Here is a 21902-nt window from a genome sequence, read left to right as displayed (position 1 = left end):
GTGCAGGGATGTTGTCAGTCTGTGTGAAAAAGATGCACAACCTATCTGAAGACCTCTTCTAAGAGAGTAAATTAAATAAAAAAAAAAATAAATAAATGTAAGCTGCAATATTTACTTCCCCAAGAATAGGATTGAGGAAGAACCTTAAGGAAATGCTTTAAGTTTTTATTGAATTCAGTAAATAAAGTGATGAAGTTTTATCTTCATAAACTGAAAAGTTACTGAATTAATGCTGAATTACACAGCATTCTTAAGGACCTGGGCAGTCAAATACATTCAGGTGTGGGTAGTCACTGCCTTCCAGTGTTGTTTTTCATGCCTGATACACTTAAGATTCTTCTTGTATTTTGTCTTTTAGCTACATTGTTTCTAATTTAGTAACATCAAAAGATTTTCTTTGTTAGTTTGGAACCACTTCTGCTTTTTCTTTTCTGTTGTTCTCTTGTATTATTTAGTCAGGATATAAGAATTCTTTATTCTTAACACTTAATCCTGTCTTTCTAAAGAAAGCATATGTTCTTTCTGTTCATTCACAGGATAACAAATTTTTAGTTGTTCTGGTTCACAGTACTTCGTTGTCTTCCGCCATCTGTTAAGAAGCATTGTCTGTTTCTTGCCTGAACACTCAGCACCTTAGGAAGGAGAGGGGCCATATATGTGGTGGTAGTAATGGAAAACATGGGCTGTTGAAGGTTAAATTGGGAAAACTAAAGTTGCTTATGTAACAGAACTGGTTGTCTGCTAATGCTGAGTTGTGTTTCTTAATGATATTTGATGCTTATTTCTCCTTTGAAAAAAAAATATTTAAAATGTGAGTAGTTTTTTTCCTGGTAACTTTTTCTTCTCTTCTGAAGGGCGTTTTTGGGACCAAAGGACATATTCCCTTACTCTGAAAATAAAGAGAAATATGGAAAACCAAATAAAAGAAAGGGCTTTAATGAAGGCTTGTGGGAAATTGACAATAATCCCAGAGTGAAATTCTCTCATCAGCAGGTAAGTTATGCAGAGTCTGCAACTACTTGTTACTATACTGTTGGGGGAAAAAAGGCAATGATTATTTACTGCTCTAGGATAAAGAATCATTGATGACACTCAGTTGCAGGTTACACTGTGTTTTGTGTTTTTTTTTAATTTATCTCTAGTTTTAGTAGCATGAGAGACTTTTCTTTCATGTAAATGGAAATTTTATTTTTCTATAGTAAGCTCATGAAGAATCATGTTGACAGCACAAGTCTATCACTATTGAAAGTTGAACATATTTTTTACAATGTTGCTCCATCACAGCACACACCAAGTCATATTCAGAACCATACAGTTGTACTTAGAAAGCACAATTTTTTTATCAGTTTTTACTCAGTCATCAGCAATCTGTCATTTTACTTCTTCCTGTCATCTAAGCCCAAGTGGTTTCCTCCACAAATACCTTTGTAAGATTTCATTGCACGCTTTTGTAGTACACAGTATTTCATTGTAGTGGCTGGAAATAATGTGATTCTTGCTTTTTGCCCCTCTGTCATGTGACTCTCAAGTTTTCTTTTGTCAGTAGTTCTTTGTTTCTTACCCTCTTGGTAAATGTCCCAAGCTTAAACTGGAGCTAAGCAGCTCTACCTATAAAAAGGCACAAACTTCTTCTTAAAAGAAAAAAAAATGTCTTTATCATTTTTGTCTGTCTTCTTCTCTGAACATTCTATAGCTTCTTGGTTTTGGTACATATAGTGGGCCCTGATCACTTACTGGGGCCTCTAGACATTATTGCAGTAATAATAAAAAAACAATTGGTGTCTGTATTTTTTTTTCTGCTCCTACATGACATGCCAGACTGCCATTTCTGCACCAGTTAATTCCTGCTCCTAAAGATATCCCAAGTTACTGCATCTCTAGTTCAAAGAATGGATCAAGAGTTAATCTGAGCAAGAGTCAGCAGAAAAGAGGTTGTACTCTGGACGTACACTTTTTCTGCCTCCGGATGCTAATCCCCTTATAACAGTGAGAAGCACTGTATTAATAAAAGACAGTTGTTTCTTTTTTCTGCTACTGAAAAATGAGTTGTTAGACCTTCTGCTGTTTTCTTTGTGCCAGCTTAGGAGAGGTTCTGCCTGGGTGGCTGAGGAAGTTGTGAACCATAGCTTAGTTTTATGTTACCAGTCAGTTCTAACAACCTGAAAATCTGGGTATAAACAACCACCAAGAGCAAGGTCTTCCAGTGTTTTGTTTCATAGTGGGGATCAATAACTTCAGCTAAGCAGTACTTTGAGTTGCCTTCTTAACATCTCAGGCATTTCTAAATACTTTTCCCATGGGAGGCAGACAAAACATTGCCAACAGCTGTATACAGACTAGTTTCTTAGTCTAGCAACTTTGCTATGGGAAAAGTCCATTAGACCTTTTCAGTATCATTCAAACACTTCAGTCCAGCTTCTGTAACAGCTCCTTAACAGGCTGTCTGTGTGAACTGGTCAGGTTCTGTCTAGAGCCACTGGATTGTTTTTTTTTTTTTTGCCACTATTACTTTTTATGAAAACAACAAAAAAAAATCCCATCTTTAAAAATAAACATGAAAAAAACATTTAAAAACAAACAGGAAAAAAATGTTTAAAAACAAACAATCTTTCCACAAATAGTACTTACATTCTGTTCCTATAAGTGAACTTTAAAAATACTGAAAGAAGAACTGTTCTTGGGGATGTCTTAACTGTTAAAGTAAATGGATTACAGGGCCATAGTGACTAACTTGCTTGCATATATTCAATTTTACAGAATGAATGAAGGAATTCAAGGCCAGGCTGGACGGGGCCCTGGCAAACCTCATCTAGTGGGTGGCATCCGTGCGTATGGCAGGGGAGTTGGAACTAGATGATCTTTAAGGTCCCTTCCAACCCAAGCCATTCTATGATCCTATGAATGTAGTAAATAATGGCTCAAAATGTTTTGTAAGTGGGGTTACATCAGGCTGGTGGCCAGTCACTGGTGGGGTTGTCCAGGGCTCCACTTTAGGGCCACCTCTCATTAACGTTTTCATAAATGACTTGGAACCAGGACTGAAAGGTATGCTAGTTAAGATGGCTGATGACACTAAATTGGGAGGAGTCGTTTAGTCCCCCGAGGGTAAAGAGGCTTTGCAGAGAGATGTTGTTGACAAATGAGAGGGCTGGGCAATCACCAACTGCATGAAATTCAACAAGAGCAAGTGCCAGATTCTGCACCTGAGACATGGCAACCCTGGCTGTACACACAGTCTGGGGTGACAAGAGGTTGGGGAACAGCCCCACAGAAAGGGATCTGGGGGTTCTGGTCGACAACAAGTTGAACATGAGCCAGCAGTGTGCCCTGGCAGCCAGGAGGGCCAACTGTACCCTGGGGTGCATCAGGCACAGCATTGCTAGCCGGTCGAGGGAATGGACTGTCCTGCTCTGCTCTGTGCTGGTGTGGCCTCATGTTGAGTAAGTGCAATTTGGGCACCACAGTGTAAGAAGCAAATAAAATTATTAGAAAGCATCCAAAGATGGTGAAGGGCCTAGAGGGCAAGATGTATGAGGAGTGGCTGAGGTCCCTTGGTTTGCTCAGCCCAGAGCAGAGCAGGCTGAGGGGAGGCCTCATGGCAGCCTGCAGCTCCCTCACGAGGGGAGCGGAGGGGGCAGGTGCTGAGCTCTGCTCTCTGGGGACAGCGACAGGACCCGAGGGAGCGGCATGGAGCTGGGACAGGGGAGGGTCAGGCTGGGTGTTAGGGAAAGGTTCTGCACCCAGAGGGTGGTCGGGTACTGGGACAGGTTCCCCAGGGCAGTTGTCACTGCACTGAGCCTACTATTCCAACTCAGGATATTCTATGATTTATGAAATTTTCCTCTGAATTTTCACCTCAGTTTTAGAAAGCATTTTGTTTTGATAGCTTTCCTTTGTTATGCATTCTTAAAAGCAAGCTTTACTTGGAGCAAATCAAGCCCATAGGATTCAGTGAGCTCATACTTTTACATGCAGGCAATTCTTGTTGTTGCAGAAGGAGAACACCTTCAAATAGCTGTATTCTGTAAAAGAAATTTGAATGTAAAACGGGCAGAGTAAGGGTTACTTGATTTGAAATAAAGCCAGCAGTAGGGGCCTACTTTAAAGGGATTTTCTTTGACAATATTTGATGCTTTCAAGTAAACGAGTCATATGTTGTCCATGGTTTTTCACAAAATACCATCTATGGTGTTTAATTTGCAGAATGGAGTATTATGTCACTGTTCCTCAGAGATCCATAGCGAAGATGGAAGAATGTCCCACTTTATCCTATAATAAGAAAATTGTAGTGTGATATTTTTTTGTTTCAGTTTTATTTATTTTCAGCTTATGTGCTGAAATGAGCTTTATTTTTTTTTCAATACTTTGCAGGTAATGTACAGTTCACAAAGATGAGACGTCAGAGGTACCTTGTTTTATTTTGTTGTTAGTTCCCTGATATTTGACTAGGTGATGGCTCTCCTGTTTGTGAGGATGTTGCCTTAGCATCATATTCTGTAAGCTGGAGAAATGAGTACATACAGATTCTCCCTTCAAGTAGTAAGAGGAGGATGCTCATCTGTGTGATAGGCAAAATCTCTGTGGCTGTCACAATTAACAACTGACTTTTTTTAAGGGTAGCGGTTCTAGACATTTTAATCCAGGGAGGAGAGCAAGCATGTGAGTTTGATATAGTTACCTTTGCAGTTTTATGGGAGTTTTTAGGAAACTAGTATTAACAGTAGTAGAGTGGTTGAAATGGGCAAAATGGGAGGGAGGGGGGCTTAGAGATCAAAAATAGAGATCAAAAAAGGGTATGTCACAGGCCACAAAACACTCTCAAGTCAGGTAATTCTGCACAATTTAGCCAATTAACGCAAGCTTTTTGTTACAGATCTATGCAATGAGAAACAAAGACAAACAGGTTAGAGAAAAATGCCTCAGCCTTCCCTCTGTATGCTTCTGCTCCACCCTTGCTGGTCTCAAGTCCCCTTGCCACACATTACAGTCAGTCCCTGGGGTGAGGTGATGTAGGTGTAGTTACTTTGCTTTTGCTGCTCCTTCTTTCTTTCTCAGTGGCTCTGAGTGGGCTGCGGTTGCCTCTGAGGTGTACCTCCTTGCCCCTACTCAGGCAGCTCCTCTGGGCTCTGAGCCTGGCTTGGGGGACGCCTCTTGTGCCTCTGTTCTTTCCCCAGCATCCCTCCAGCCCTGGCATCTCTTTTTCCCTGGTGTCCCTCCTGCCCAGTGCAGGCATCATGTCATTGATCAGGTACTACTCGCTCTCCTTCCACGTCATCATTCCAGCCCTCATCAGGCACCCGATCTTTCCTTCAGCATCTCTCTTGCCCGTAGCTGTTGCACCCCTCCCTGCGCCTCGTCCCCACAGAGGCGCCTCACGCCCTCATGCTCTGGGTTGGGCGCAGAGCCGGCTGAAACTGGCTGAGGGCCGGCTGCGGGCAGCCCCTCAGCGCTCCTCAGCCCTGCACCCGCCCCCTGCACCCCGGACAGGACAGGACAGCCTGTGAGAGAAGGTCAGTGCAGGCAGCAAGCGGGCCTGGAGGTGAGGGCAGTAGTGGTAGGCTGTGGAGATTTAGAGGGAAGGTAACATAAGTAAACTGGTAAGTGAGGCCCTCTTTTTCCAATGATGTTTTGAAGTAGGGCAATACATTACGGCCTACTAATACATTGCAGTTTACATAGGTGAAGTCTACATGTGATACACATACAACCTTTTGGCTTAAAACAAATATTCTTTGAGTTAAATGAAGCACAATTACTGGACAGTAGCAGGAAGGATGGTTCATTTGTCAAAGTCTAAAAATTAAGTGCGAGGAGGGAATTTTGTGTCTGGCCTTGGAACAGAAGGCTAGAGGGGGTAGTCACATGGAGAGGTTGGCAAAATCAAGCTTTTATTTTGACGACAAGATAATATTGAAGTGACAGACTTGTCAGCTATTTGTAGAGGGAAATTAACTCCCCCTTTTATTTTTCTCTCTCTTTATTGAGTATATTTGTTTTGATAAGTCCTTCTGAGAGCTGCCATTCCTGTTCAACTGCCAGAGCTGGCTGGAATGTTCTGAAAGCAGTATTTATACTTCACAGATGTTGCTTGTAACTGCTAGTGAGGAAGGTAGAGGGTAGAAGGGAGCTTGTGGCTTGGGCTTAAATCCAAAACCACTTCCTCAGAAGGGGAAATACTAAGAGGAGTTCTGCCAGCTTTGTTCGAAGGAGCTGATATTCAAGAGTGAGAATGCTATCCACAAAATAATGGAATTTAGAAGAGAGTAATTCTGACTTTACCTTGTCTATTACCATGTCTTTGACTTTGTTTTAGCCCTTATGTTTTTTTCTGCTCGTGTTTTCAGGAATTGGTAGCTGGCTCTTGCTCACTTAGGATTGACAGCTCATTTAAAAAAACGTTTCTTGACAGGAGCCTTGCAAGTTATATTTAACCAAAACCTCATTTTTTCTTAACTATTCATGAGAAAAATCTTGCATTGCAGTAGTTTTATTATCATTATAACATTAAAACTTGAAAGTTTGATAATGAAAATACAATTTAAATTGATAAGTGTGAAAATTAAAGAAATAGATATATTTTGATATTCTTGTAGATTCTCATAAAGGATTCCATAGGGTGATGTTTCGTCAGTAACTTACAGGTGGCAGAACACCTCTCGGTGTAGTTATTCTGTAGTTCAGAAAGTGATTTTCATTTCAATTGCCATGTTTTTCTATTGAAGTCCCATCCATCTGTTAGCACTTCTATCAAAGAAACTCTTCAAGAAAGCAGTCAGGATTCTGCTGAGGGAAGTGAAGAAAAATCAGGAGCCAAAAGGAGAAAGGCTGCTCCCCCAAAAGTAAGTGACAGAATTCGTGTTTCGTTTTACTATCAACCTTTCAAGTCAAACCTGTACTGTCAAATTTTTATTTAAACACTTGAACTGTACTTTTCTGTCATAACTACTTTGCATTTGGTTGTTATGAGACTTAATATATGTATTAATATTTCTTAGGTACATTAAATTCAAAATGATTGCCAATGTGTAACTTTAAGATTACCTTCTTCTCTTTGAAGACTCGTTAATATCATCATCTGGTACAACTGTCTATTCAGTTACAATATTTTCCCTGAAAAGCCTAAGAGAACAAACATTAAGTTCTTTTGGGGCTGAAAGGGTTTTTCAGTGTATTTGCCTGAACAGATTAGAGTCAGTTTGAATTACACCACAAACTGTGATGTGAACAGATACAAAAGGCAATACATAATGGATAAAAAGATAGTTGTATCAATTGAATTCAGGGTCAGGGAAGTGTCTTGTGAGTAACTGGTAAATTATACTGACAAGGTTTATCTTCTTTGCCTAGTCAATGTGTGCATACATTGAAATCTTCTGAAACAAATTATGTTCTTAAACATATTGTATTCATACTTATAAAATGCATTTCTGTCTGAAACACCATTTTTTCAAGCTTACTGCTGCTGTACGTAGTCTGTGTTTTAAGAGGGGAATCTTTCTAGCTTACTGCTTACTTAATGATAACAGAGTGTAGCACATTGCTTTGAACTTTCTCTATTCTTGAATGTTTTGTTTTGTTCACGTGTCTTCTATTTTCCATACAGTGTGGAAGAGTTGTTGTCATCTCCTTTTTTCTTAAAAGAGACTAGAATCCTAAAATGACAAAAAAATGTGACGCAGGTGATAATGATAAGTTTATGGCATCTCATTTATTTTTAACTCACTTCTGGAAATTAATACACTACAAAACAATCAGTGCCCTTAAAACAAGTGTCTAACTCTTGAATAGACTTGCCTTAATTATGCCAGATTTCCTGTTGATTATTGTCAAGCTTTAGTGTAGTTTTACTGTAGGCGTAGGTGACTGTCCTTTAGCATTAAAACTGAAGAATTGCCAGTATGCTTAATGCATAGTGAATATCCCTCCTGGAGGATTGTCTAGGAGCTCCGAGCTTGTTTTTCAAGAGGACAAAGACCTTCCATTTAAAAATAAAAGTGTCAGAAGTTGTTGTGTTGAGTTGGAGACTGTGGGGGTATTTAAGTTATTTCTCCCAACTTGTTGCTGCTTTGAGTGTTCTTAATTTAGTACCAGCACATTTGGAAGGTCAGCATGACTTGGGTTCTGTCAACTTTTCTTCAGGAACACTTTTCAATATGTAATTTCCTCATAGCTGGTTTACTAATTCTGTTATTCCTCTTTCTTGCCTATGAACAATGCTGATGAAAGCATTTGTCTCCCAGCATTTGCTACTGCAAAGGGAAAACTTCATTTATTTATTTTTCTTGTACTGGACTGGTTCATCAGTTTGCTTCACTGTCAGTGTATGCAGCAAGCAGCTTGTGCGAATGGAGATGGCAGTGTCATCATGTTTCCACTGAAAAGTGCTTCCTGGCTGTCCTGACCTAGCTCTCTGAAAGAAAAAATACAAAGACCATACGTAGCCCTTTGAACACCAAAATGGAATGGAATGTCTTGAAGGGATGTAATGAGTCTCAGTCAGTTTACCAGTTTAAGACAACATCTGTAGCAGATTTACTCCTTTGCTATTGATACTGATGTAGTTATAATATGCTTCTAACCATTGTACTCTGACTTCATGTGGTTTTAGTGTACAGTGATTATTCTTAAAGTCGCAGCCTAAAGAAAGGCAAACAAAAACAAAACAAAGCCTTCAGTGATATAATACAGCCGTGATTATCAATATTATGTGATAGCCCCCTGCCTGCGATGCTTCGTTCAATTTTGAAATTTTAAGACATGTAGCTACTATTAAAGGGAATTTCATAGGAGGTGCTTGCAAGTTGGGCAAAGCAATAGCATTAAAGTTGAGAAGATGAAATGAAGTTTAAAAGAAGAAAAAGAAAAATGCACATACCTAGGCCACAAGAAAAATGTTGATTATTTCCAAGTAATTTATTACAAACTTGAAGTTCAAATCTAACTGTGTAAAATGAAAATTAGTATTTCTAAGGTATAAAAAAGAAAAATGCACAGGTTAGGTGGCACCATTTATCACTAATTACTGTCTCATGTGATTAAACAACTTGTTTGTGGTCTTTTACTACATGAAGTCTTTGTTTAATAGAGTGATAGTTTTTGATAAATGTCTGTGACTGTAATCCATCTGTATGCCTGAGCTGATTCAATTGAATCTTGAATATTGGCATGAACATTTAGAAATAATCATGTAAAGGTTGCAGTGAAAAAGTAGTTACATTATCATAACCACAAAATGGACTTGAATTTCCATCATAGTACATAGTTACCAGAATACATCAATCTGCAGTATGTTTGAAAGTGGTCCTGCCTTATACTTTCAATGTGTACGTAAAAAAAGAAGCGTGTATACAGACAGACTGAAAAGAAAAGCAGCATGATGGTTATTAGCACGTGCTCATTTAACTTTTGTTTCTTCTGAGTACTTTTCCATACATTGACTCTTTGTTGCTTCTGTTTGCAGTTGCTCTTTAAGAGGGATAGCAGCTTAACTGCAATAGAGGAAGCAGACGAAAAGGAGATGGATACTGCAAAAGAAGATGATGTACCTTCTGAAAGAAACAGTAAAGAAGTATGTGAAAGCTCATCTTTTCCTGCATACTAAAGAACATTTTAATGTTATGTCAGTTAATTAAAATCTGTTTTTATGTACTGGGAAGCTACATACAGTTACTGCTATGTGACAGTCTCAGGACTGAAGTTTAAGCTGTAAAACTTCGTATCTGTTGACGCGGATTAAAACCTCTCATTGAAATTAACAGGAATTTAAGCTTTCAGCAGAGAGGGAATTTTAATCTGGCTTGTCTGAGTTCAATTAAAAATCAGGTGAACAGTGTATTTCTATCACTTCATAAATTTCCTTCCTTTGTTAAAACTCAGCATCATTTTCAATTTACAGGATGTGGTGAAAACAAGTGATGCATCTATTCCTAAAGTTGCTAGAAGAGGAAGAAAAAGAAAGGTAACAGTATGGCTAATTATTTATGTTTGGATGGGTTAATACTGGTATCACTTTCTTTTGTGACAGATTATGCATAAGTTGCTTGACTTTTGTTTTGTTTTCACTCTTCCATCCCTTCTAAATAGCTGGAAGACTTGCAGGAATGGCAGTTCTCTCAGGGAATGTTTTAAAAGCCATAATTTTGTTTGAACTCAGTGTAGAGTAGGGAGTTCCCTTTTCTTACCAAATAGTACCGTGTAAATAAGAAAAACTAACCATAAATAACTTGTCTTGAAGCTCTGAAAAAAATGGTTAACATCATCTTCACATTGAACCAACACCTGAAATACTGCCCATTTTTGTGAGGTTGTGCTTTTGTGCTCTCTTCTACCTGGGAAAAATTGGTGGTCTTATGAAAGAAGCAGTTCCAGCTGCTAGCTTAGTGTACTCCAGCATCAGTGTTCCTGTGGTCACACAGCAAGCTAGATCACGGCACTGATCCAAATAGAAAATAGATTAAAGTGGGGCAAAGTTTACTTTTAATTTGAAACTATTTCCTGATTTTTAACGTGATATGTTAGTGCTGACAGCAGGATGAGTGCAGAGGTGTACTTGTGGACCTTAGTGTGTTTGCCATAGGTAGGTAGCATACTAAATATCATTTGCTTCATGAAAAAGAAAGATACCCATTTATATATTCCTACAAAAACAATTAAAAAGAAAACATAATGGAAAGAATACTTTATTAAAAATCTTAAAAATAAATCTAAAGTAATATTCAATGAAGGCAAGTCTGAAAAGCAAGGAATTAACAGTGTATCTGTGAGTGTGCATATATTTGATATCAGCTTCTAAATGGGAGAGAAGCCTTTCAGGTGACATTAAAACAGCGACCTCATTCTGTACTTTTTCATAACGCACTCAAATCTTATGGCTGTGGTGTCTTTTGGTTTGTTTGGTATTGTTTTCTTGTGTCATAACACATTTCAGGCCCCAGATGGTTTCTTCTGTCACACTAGCAGCTTCAGTTTTTTGTTTGGCACATGCTGTTTGTGGTAGGTGGTTTAACCAGAAATTGGCATTACTGCAGACCATGGCTGAGTCACCGAATGGTTGAGCTGGGAAGGGACATCTGAAGGCCATCTGGTCCAACCCTCTGCTCAAGCAGGGCCTCCTAGAGCAGGTTGCCCAGGACCATGTCCAGGTAGCTTTTGACGATCTCCACTCCCCTCACCCACAGCAGAGAACTGTTTCTTGATGATGGAACTTTTTGTGCTTCAGTTTGTGTCTGTTGCCTCCTGTCTTGCCACTGGACATTGCTGAAAAGAGGCCTGCGCTCGTCTTTGCACTCTCCCTTGGGATCTTTATACACGGTGGTAAGATCCACTCCAAGCCTCCTTTCCCAGAGGAGATGTGCTCCAGCCCCTTGATCATCTTAGTGGCCCTCCATTGGACTCTCTTCAGTACGTCCACGTCTCTCTGGTACTGGGGAGCCCAGAACGGGACACAGTACCCCAGGTGCAGCTTCACCCAATGCAGAGTAGAGCTGGAGGATCTCCTCTCTTGACCTGCTGGCGATACTTCACCTAACGCAGCCCAGGATACCGTTAGCCTTCTCAGTAGCGAGGGCAACGCATCTGACTCATGTTCAACCTGGTGTCCACCTGGACTCCCCGGCTCTTTCTCTACCAGCTGCTTTCTGTCTGGCTGGCCCGCAGCATGGTTGTTCCTACCCAGGTGCAGGACTCTACACTTCTCATTGCTCAGCTTCATGAGGTTTGTTGTCAGCCCACCTCTCCAGCCTGTCCAGGTCCCTCTGGATGGCTGGTTAACTCAGCCTCCCCACAGTTTGGTCTCGTAGGTGAACTTACAGAGGATGCACTCTACCCCATCATTCAGTTTGTTAAAGAATATGTTAAACAAACTCGACACAGTATGACCCCTGGGGCAGTCTGCTCATCACAGGCCTACAACGCGACTTTGTACCACTGACCACTACCTTCTGGGTCCAGCTGTTCAGCTGCTTTTCGATCCACCTCACTGTCTGCTAATCCTTCAACATACCGCTTTTCATTCTTCAGCAGCTTCTCTCATGCAGGACAGTGTAAGAGGCCTTAGTGAAGTCTAGGAAGACAGTATCCGCTGGCCTCTGTCACCCCCGTCCTTCAGGCTGGTGATTTCATTATAGAAGCGTAACCAGTTTGGTCAGGCATGACTTCCTTTTGGTGAATCCTGACTACTGCTGATGATCTTTCCTTCATGGTCTGGAAATGGTTTCCAGGATTAGCTATTCCATCACCTTCCCAAGGAAGGAGCAGAGGTTTTCTTGGTCCTGCTGCTTGCCCTTTTTGAAGACAGGACTGACGTTTGCTTTCCTCCAGGTTTCAGGCACGTCTAGTTGCCATGATCAAGCAAAGACTGTAGAGCGGCCTTTCCAATCACATCTGCCAGCTCCATCAGGACTCATGGGTGTATCCCATCAGGATTCACCGTGGACTGGTGAAAGTCCAGTCTGCTGAAGTATTCCCTGACCTGATCCTCTTCACCAGAGGTACATCTTCCTTGCTCCAGTCTTTCAGCCTGTCCTCTGGAATCCGGGATTCCTGAAGACCAGTCCTGCTGGGAAAGACTGTGATCTTGGACACCTGGGCCTTTCCATTGTCCTGAGTAACCAGGCCTTCTGTTTCCTTCAGCAAAGGGGCTTTGTTTTCCCTAGTCTTCCTTTTGTCACTGACTACTTACAAAAGCCCTTCTTGTACCTGGCCAGAAACAATTCCATTTGGGCTTTAGCTTTCCTAACCTGGTCCCTGACTGCTCAGACAGCATCTCTACATTCTCTTAGGTCATCTGTCCTTGCTTCCACCCCTCCGTAGGCCTCCTTTTTCTGCTTGAGTTTGGTCAGGAGCTCCTCGTTCATCCATGAAGGCCTCCTGGCATTTTTTGCCTGACTTCCTGTTTTTTGGGATGTATTGCTTCTGAGCTTGAATAGTATTCCAGGGATGTGGTGCATGTTTGCAGACCAGAAAAGTGTTGCCTATGCAGTTATATGGCTTTTGAATGCATTCCTTACATGCCTTCAAAAGAAACATGGTGTTTTCTCATCTGGAATTGTTAAAAAATAAATTTATCAGTTGTTTTTCTGTCTTACTTAAACAGTCCATCTATGTGAGATGTACCTCTACATCAGCCTGATTTAAGTTTGTCTCATTCTTTCAAAACAGCTTGTTATCACTGGTTTCTAAGAGAATATGAAGATTAAATATGTTTGTCACTAACTTTTTGGTGCTCCAAGTGATGCTCCTGTATCCACTACACTAAGTTCTGTGAATGTTTTCTCCAGCTGGAATTTTTCTATGTTCTTTTTATCTGCTTTTATGGAATGTTCTGCTGGGGAGATGCATATCATTTTTCTTTTTCATAAATTCTCTCTTTAAACCCAACCCCTCTAAGATGACTGTATGGATTAAGTTATTTATGTCTGGTTAGTGCAGCTCATACAATTTTTCCATTGTGGATAATTAGCTACAGAGCAGGTGTTCTTCTGAGTAGCTCCATCTACTGGCCAGATGCTGTGATGCCAGATGCTAGGGAATTTGATGGCATCTAGTATTTGTATATGGGCCAAAAAATGAACTTCTCTGCTTAAAACTTGGTTTTGACATGCTGTTACGGTGATATTAAGGTTTCTTGTAAATCATTCTTTTACTTCCTTGTACCAAGATAGCTTTATTTTTCTGAAGATGAATGATGAATATTTGAAGTGATTTGAAAAGTTACTGTATGAGGTAGTCATGGTATGGAGCACGTAAAGCAAGTGATATCTTTTTTAAGATATACTGTTACTAAATTTGATTTTTTTCATATGTAGAAGCAATACAATAGTATGGTATATTAATAATATATAATAGTATCATAATGCTAACATTTAAAACTTTTGTTTGGAGAAGCAGTTGAGAAGTTGGTGCACTGTTTTTCACTTGGATAATGCATTCCTTAAATTAGGCTGAAAAACAAGCTGAAGCTGAGGAAGCAGCAGTAGTGGCAACAGCAGCGGTTGCAGCAGCAGCTCCTGTGACAGTGTCTCCCAAAAGTAAGCCCCAAAGAGGAAGACCAGCAGGTAACCTTAAAAAAGGGTTTTTATTTTTTTTCTGCCACCAGAAATACCTTTATATAATTAGAGAGGTTTTACTGTCTCTTTCACCTAAACTACTGCAAAGTATTTTCTTATGCTAAGGATAGTCCTGATAATAGATTGTAATGAGAAAAATACCTCACACTCTCAAACTGACGGATTTAGGACATAAACGGCTTTAAATTGTTAGCATTAATGCTCTGTCCTCTGAATAAGTCTCATTGTTTTGGGGGGTACAAGTATCCCCTTCAGAAAAGCAGTCTTCATAGATCCTGCTAAACTACAGACTATGAAGTAAGATTTCTGTGTGCACTGTCGCTCTACAAAGGTTTAAAAACATACAGAATACCATTGAATAGTTAAATTGTTGTTAGAACATCCTTAAAGCATGAATAAGAGAGCTGTGGGGAGATTGTGCCTGTAGGTGGAGCTCAGAGAACAATAAAAACAAGTAAAGAGTAGGAGAGACTCATTTAAAAATATTTAAAACAATAAAACGATCTGTGTAGATTGACAGACAAGTGAAGTGAAACTACAACTACTTTATTTAAAAATATATAGTTTGAGCCAGTTGCTGAAAATCCGGTAGTGCTGGTTTTTTTGAAGGTAGCAATGATCCAATCTGTTGGAATCATTGTGTTAAGCTTGCAGATATTCTTGAATTGGTTATTAATTACTCAGTAGAAAAACAGTTCTTGGAGCAGTGAAGTACACTGTATGACCATACAGTCTGGGAAACAGATAGGTAATACTTTATACTCGTCTGTATCTGCTGACAATATGAAAATAAGTTAGAGAAAGTGCAACCACAGTTAACTGACTTAGTTGCTTTGCCTTGGAAGCTGTGAGGAAATTAAATCTACAGTCTCCCCCACAATTTCATTATATTTACTAATGTACATTTGTAATATTTGTATGTGCTTTCGTCTTTAAAATGTATTTTGTTTGCACTAACTACTGTCTGTAAGAGCAGGAAAGGATCTGTAAGAGATGCTTTCGCCAGCTATATAAAATACCTTATTGTAAGATGTACTATGCATCATTTTCTAGTGTCAATATGATGCACGCATCTCTTGCTTAACAGTGCTCTACACTAACACCAACAGAAATTTAAACACTGAGTATTATGTCTCCTGATACCACAGTGAACATGTGAGACAAGCACACCCTGCAAGTTTTAAAGCTGTAAATGCAGTGCACTGAGTATTTTGTTTGACAGAGTTTGATGGGTTTAAGTGCCAAGAAGGCAGATATACTGTCAGATACACTGTCTTGCAACAATATGGCAACCTGAGGAAATGCCAAGTTTTTCTGTATACCTTGGTGTGATGGTAGAACTTAAGTGGTTTGCTACAAGTTAAGGAAGCTCCATGGTGTACTGAAAACTACTGGCACTAAACAGGCTCCATGTAAATGCGGACACTAAGTGACTTCTTTACACTTGTTCTGGTTCTCTGATTTCAGGCTTGTTTATATCAGTTATGCAACATTTGAAACAAATTGTAATTGCACAGAGCGCAGAAATATGAGAGAATTGGTAGTTTGAGACTGTGGTTAGCAAACAATCGATGTATGAAATAGCACTAATTTTTCAAAGAGATCTTGATTAAAGGCTGGTACTCACTTAACACTTGAATTTTGTATGAAACAGTTATTTTGGTTTAAGTGTAGCTTCTCTTGAGTAAGAATCTTTCCTCAGAGACAAGGAATTAGATGGTAGCTGTGGACTAACCTGTTATTTCTGTATAAAAACTAGCTTCTGAAGTAAAGATTCCAAAACCAAGAGGAGACCCAAGTTGGTGAAAACACCTTGTATTTCCGAGAGTGACCCGTGAGTTTATTTGTTTATTCTAATATAAAACTTCTTCATTGTTAACATTGTCCTGTATGTGAAGACTTCATATTTAGTTCCTGATTGTTTTTTTCCCCTCTAGTGGTCAATATGAGTTACTGTTTGTTTTGATGTTATTTATGGTTCTATATTAACTCTTGAGTTACTATTATATAGTATTATAATATATGAATACTATTACATAACTCAAGGTATACAATTGTCTAAATCAAGGCAGAAGATCTTCCTGATTAGTAAAGTCTGTGCAAAAATCCTTATGTAACTGCATGCTTTGTGAAAAGATACTTGATAAGGGGAAGGCCAGATCATACAAAAGGAAAATGTCAATTTGTTACATTTTGTTTCAAAATTCTCTTCTGATGGTACCACTGAATTCCAACACTGTCAGCAACCTAAATTTCATACATATCCTCCATTGTCCTTGTGCCAAGCCTCTAGTTTTTCTCATAACGGAAAGAAAGTTCAGCATTAGCATAATTTTCTGTAGGTTAGCAAATGCACAGTTTCAGTGTATGTACACCTTAAATAATTATAATGTATAAAATTACTTTAGTGTTTGCACTCTGAATAGTCCTTGGTCCTGCAGATACATATGTATGTGAGAACTTCTGAGCATTAACTTCTTGGGTTTGCATCTATGCATGCACAATATGTTTGCTTCATTAGAGCCTCTATACTATTAATAATTAATATTTTCATTTATTATTATTTGCACTCAATATTAACATTCTTTTTTTGGCATAGGTAATGGACAAGAATTCTAGGAAAAAAACTCACATTTTTTGACCACAGTCATTAGATGAACTGAGAGTTGATTAATTTCATAATTTTTAATATTCTGTTTATTAAAAAAACCTTCCTGAATTGAGAGAACATACTTGCTTTAAGTTCACTGTTACTAATGGATATGATGCCTAAGTACTGTTCATGTTTCAGTGTTACTGAGAAGAGAAAGCAAAGAAAAAAGGACCAGAAGAAAAGTCTAAAAAACAAGGGAAGAAGGATGAAGAAAGTCAGAAGGAAGAGGAGAAACCAAAGAAGGAATTTGAGGAAAAAGAAGGAAAAAAGAGGCTGAACCAAAAAGGAAGAATGCTGCAAAAGGGGTTTTTGCATCAACTTCTGATTCTGAAGATGAGGGAGAAGAGCAAGAGGGTGACAAGGTATAATTTTGCTTTACTGATCTATTTATTATAAAGGAAAGCAGTATCACTGAAGATACTTTTTTTTTTTTCTGGGTTGAAAGGGACCTTAGAGTTCATCTAACTCCAGCCCCCCGCCATAGGCAGGGATACCACCCAATAGATCAGGTTGGCCAAGGCACCATCCAGCCTGGCCTTGAACACCTCCAGGGATAGGGCATTGATTGAAGTTAATGCAGATCTTAATAAATGTTGGAACCTTGTGGTTGGCTAATACAGAGATGCAGAATTCAAGTTGCAGAATATTATCCTGTCACATAGTTCTGTCAGATTTTTTTTCAGTGGCTTTTTTGTTGTTATTGCTGTTGTATTTGTTTTATTTTGATTGTTTTTTTTTCGTTTGGTTGGTTGGGTCTTTTTTGCTTGAATGCTTCTAAGAGAACATTTGGCTTGAAATAAACTGTTGAAAGACATAAGGCCTTCCCAGTCATTTTGCAATTTCTTCATTTTTGTGGTGGTCAGAATATTTTCTTCCAATTGGAAAAGGAAGAACAGGGAAAAGGACTAAAAAAAAATCAGAGTTTATCAGCATATGGAAGTCTTGTATTTAGTTGCAGGGAAAGCCAACTGTTGTCAGGTTGTTCCAAGAACCAGAGTTGCTTCAAAGACATACAGTGTAGGTAGGTTCACCTGTCTACTGGACAAGGATTTAATCATCTGCTTTACATTAACCTAAAGATTCCTTTTCTCTTTCCAATCCTAAAATCGCCAATAAAACCAGAAGAAAAAAGGAGAAGAAGCTTGCAGACAGCTCATAGAAGAAACATTATGAGAGGCCAACATGAGAGAGAGGTGACAGAACGAAAGCGTAAGCAAGAGGAGCAGACAGACTGTGAACCGTGAGTATTGTCTAACATGTGATGTCTACAAATCATAGGAGTACTTTTAAACTAGCAGGAGAAGACAGTAGATGAAAAATTCCAAGCTGGTTTGTACCCTGTTCTGTTTTTCTCTCCCCGCACCCTTCTTTTTGTCTATTTTACATTCTTTTAAGTGGAGAGTAAAAAGCTCCTTTAAATCAGTATGTTAACTATTATGGGAGGATGAGAAGAACTGAACCTAGAAATGAAGTGATGTCAGTCTTCCAGTGCGTTGGAATTTCTAGCAGAGGACTGATCCTGGAGTGTGTTTAGAAGTTCCTAAGACTATACATTTGAGAATGGAAATGATAATCTGGACAGCCTGTATTTTACTTTATCTTGAAGGCATTGTATTGAGACTGGTAGGACCCTAGTAATCCACGGTAACGGATAGTTTGATCAGGTTGTGGAATGCATAAGGTTTCCGGAAAACATTCCCTTCTCTGTCTGGGCAGCTGGAGCACACTCAGTCAGAGAAACAAGAAAAAAATTACTCTGCACTGCAAAGGCAGTTGATTGATACCAAGAGCAGTCCACCTTCAGAAAATAAATTATCACAATGAATCAAGCATAATACTGGATAGAAGATCTGCCAAAAACTGGGGGGGGTGGGGCGATAGGAAAAAATTTTACTTCTCAAGAGCTATTCTGCAAATGGGTGTAGAAGCCATTACCACAAGAACGTGATGTTCCCATCCCCACAGTTGATGGGAGGGCAGAAGAAAGGGAGAACAAGGTAAAAATTCTGAGAAAAAGGGGGAGGATAATGGCCCCTTCGTTTATAACAAAAATTCTACTTTTTTCACATCCGTTAACAAGATTGTAGTTCGTCTGGGGTTTTTATCCTCTACTCCTTTCTTCTCCTCTTTTTCCTGTCACTCCTTCTCTGGAAAGCTAACATAGTTATTCTGCCTGCCAGTAGCAAACTTAAGTGTTTCCAACTCCAGAGATAATAAATTGTCCTGAGAATTTTTGCAGCTTTTAATATATCACTGTTTAAATATGACATACACTGACTGATTTCTGCACTTAACTGTCATATGTTGATTCGGTTATATTAATCAAATTTCCTCTACTTTTAAATGGCTTGGTATTGTATTCTCTTGTTGGTATATAGAGCTTTGTTTCAGGAAGATAAGAGAGGAGTAGTTAATGAATGTATAATGAATTTAATTGTAGCTGATGATGAATGGCACAAGATTTCAAGTTACTCTATTAGTACACCAAATGTAGGCTGATCTTGTTTTTAGGTTATCTTCCTCATCAGTTTAATCTACATTTTCTTGGTTGTAACTACTTCATTAATATTTACATAAATGTACTAACAGTGCTTTGTGTGAAATTCAAGGAAATCTTAGTGTTTAAAGGGCATGAACCTGTGCCACCAGTTGAAGTAAAATAGCTTATGTACTTGAAAATTGTTGTTTGTAACTGGATGGAGTATGAAAGGAACATGGAAGATGACAGACATGAAGGCCTGAATGTTTTATGGATGTGTATTACTAAATATTTAGTCATGACATGTTGAAATATGATTCTATCAATCTGCCTATAAACCTATAGTGTTTGGGTTGGAAGGGGCCTTAAGGATCACCCAGTTCCAACCCCCTGCCATGGGCAGGGACACCTCCCACCAGACCAGACTGCCCAAAGCCCCATCCAACCTGGCCTTGAACACCTCCAGGGATGGGGCATCCACAACTTCCCTGGGCAACCTGTGCCAGTGCCTCACCACCCTCTGAGGGAAGAATTTCCTCCTTATGTCTAATCTAAACCTACCCTCTTTTAGTTTAAAGTCATTCCCCCTTGTCTTACCACTCTACTCCCTGCATGACAAAGAGTCCCTTTCCTGCTTTCCTTGTAGCCCCCATTAGGTACTGGAAGGCTGCAGCGATGTCTCCCTATAGTCTTCTCTTTTACAGGCTGACCAGCCCCGGCTTCTTCAGCCTTTCTTCATAGGAGGGGTGCTCCAGCCCTCTGAACATCCTCATGGCACTCATCTGCACTCACACTTCTTATGTCCTTCTTGTGCTGGGGGCCCCAAAGCTGAAAGCAGGGCTCCAGGTGGGGTCTCATGAGAGCAGAGCAGAGGGGGGACACTCGCCTCCCTCGCCCTGCTGGCCACACTGCTTTTGGTGCAGCCCAGGATACAGCTGGCTTCTGGGCTGCAAGTGCACATTGCCAGCTCATACTGAGCTTCTCATCAGCCAGCATCCCCAGCTCCTTCTCATCAGGGCTGATTATAATTATAAATAAGGCTTTGAAACCCCTCAGTAAGACAAGACTGAAGAGTTCTGAACAGGTTTAATGATCTTCTCTGAAAAAAAGTTTATCTGATTTGAAAGATTTTTGCTTGTCTTCCTCTTCTAAGATGAAGGTACTTTTTTTTTTTTTTCTTGAGTTCCAGCTTTACGTTTAGAAAGGCAGTTAGAAAGAGCCAGGAGATTCTGGTTAAATCATAATAAATTTTCTTTAGTAGTATTTGTGTCCAGGAGATTTAAGTTATCATTGATACATTAAAGGTCAGTTGTAGGATACATATGATGTAATAACCAGATGAGGAAGTTAAATCACATACTAACTGATTATGATTAACTGATCTTTCCATAATTCCCCATGGTAACGTTAAATAGTAGTATTGCTCTTTTTTTTTCAGTTTACTTCTTTTTTGTCATCTTAAAGCATTTTTTTTCCCTCCAAAATTAGCTTTGTACAATGCCATTTTTCCAATTTGTACATGCAATCAAAACAGAGTGTAGTTTACAAATGTAACTTGTCTTTATAAACCTGTAATTTGCTTTTTTGGAGGAAAACAGTCTGTCAGTGTGTGATTTATCAGCAATATCACAGCTAAGTAAATAACTTTTATTTATTTTTTTCAGTCTATGAAAACCAGGGCTTAGTTCATTGTGTTTTTTGCATGTTAATGTTTTACAGAGATAGTATGTCAAAACATGACATCTCATCTAAAAACTAAAGAGGAAAAAAAGACTGAAAAACAGATGTTACAATTTTGTAAATATACTTAAATATTTTTAATAGGCAGAGTAAAGAAGAAGGCAAGAAAACAGAAGTTAAGAAGATGGAGAAGAAAAGAGGTTAGTTTAAAGAAGCTGACAGAATATTTTGGGTCACCTTAAACTTTGAACAGAATTAACTGCCTGGATAAGATAATCTACTGCTAAGGGTGGCATTGGGATCTCAGTCCAAGTTGTTTGATCCATGACTGCGTCCTTCAGTGAACAGGACGTTCTTGTTCTTCTGTGTGTGTTCTTCTGTGTTCCTTCTTCAGTGCATTATAACAGTTCTCTGCTATTCCTATTTTACTGTCATTCAAGACTTTAAACCTTTTCCGATGATCCCTTCTGATGGTGAAAAAGAAACAAAAGTTTCTATTCTTTGAATCGAATCAGTCTAGTTTTCCCTTCATTTTTTCCTTTGTCTTCTCATAACACAAGATAATCTGGGGGACCTCTTGAAAGTATTTAGATATTACCTTTTACTGAGCAAGAGGCTTGTTCTTCCTAAGCAAGAGGCTTAGATTCAGATTATTGTGGTCTTGCCTGCTAACCCAGAGTTGCAAACTGACCTTCACAGGGATAAGTCATTCCTTTTTTAGTACTCCTGTCTTTAAGGGCAATCCAAACCACTGGCTGTAATTTGTAATATAGTAAAGATCCACTGGCATGGACTGCAAGAAAATCCACCGCTGGCAGGGGAAAATAATTTATCCAAACCCATCCAAGACGACTAGACTTAAGTTCTGTTTGTGTGCGGTATTCTTCAGAATACGTACCACTTGAGTACGGGCAAAAAAATAGGCATTTGGCACATAAATGTGCATGTCCATCTCAGATATGTCGTTCCCACCTCCTGCAGAATGTGTGCTAGAGGCCATTTTATTTGGATGGATTTGGACTAT

The 21902-nt window shown here is 39.2% G+C and overlaps 1 protein-coding gene across 1 annotated transcript in view; it reads left to right on the top strand.

The window, feature by feature from the left end:
* PSIP1 (PC4 and SFRS1 interacting protein 1) overlaps nt 1-21902 on the top strand; it is a 36528-nt gene that overhangs the window by 4574 nt on the left and 10052 nt on the right. Inside the window, 13 exon segments of the mRNA XM_040540957.1 lie at nt 855-993; nt 6723-6839; nt 9461-9568; nt 9896-9958; nt 13940-14054; nt 15826-15855; nt 15858-15900; nt 16535-16548; nt 16871-16981; nt 16984-17081; nt 17174; nt 17842-17959; nt 21023-21078. Of these exon segments, the coding sequence (XP_040396891.1) occupies nt 855-993; nt 6723-6839; nt 9461-9568; nt 9896-9958; nt 13940-14054; nt 15826-15855; nt 15858-15900; nt 16535-16548; nt 16871-16981; nt 16984-17081; nt 17174; nt 17842-17959; nt 21023-21078 (1013 nt within the window).

This window comes from Cygnus olor, chromosome Z (assembly GCF_009769625.2).
Source record: "Cygnus olor isolate bCygOlo1 chromosome Z, bCygOlo1.pri.v2, whole genome shotgun sequence".
NCBI lineage: Eukaryota > Metazoa > Chordata > Aves > Anseriformes > Anatidae > Cygnus > Cygnus olor.
This window is presented reverse-complemented; position numbering and strand designations above follow the sequence as displayed.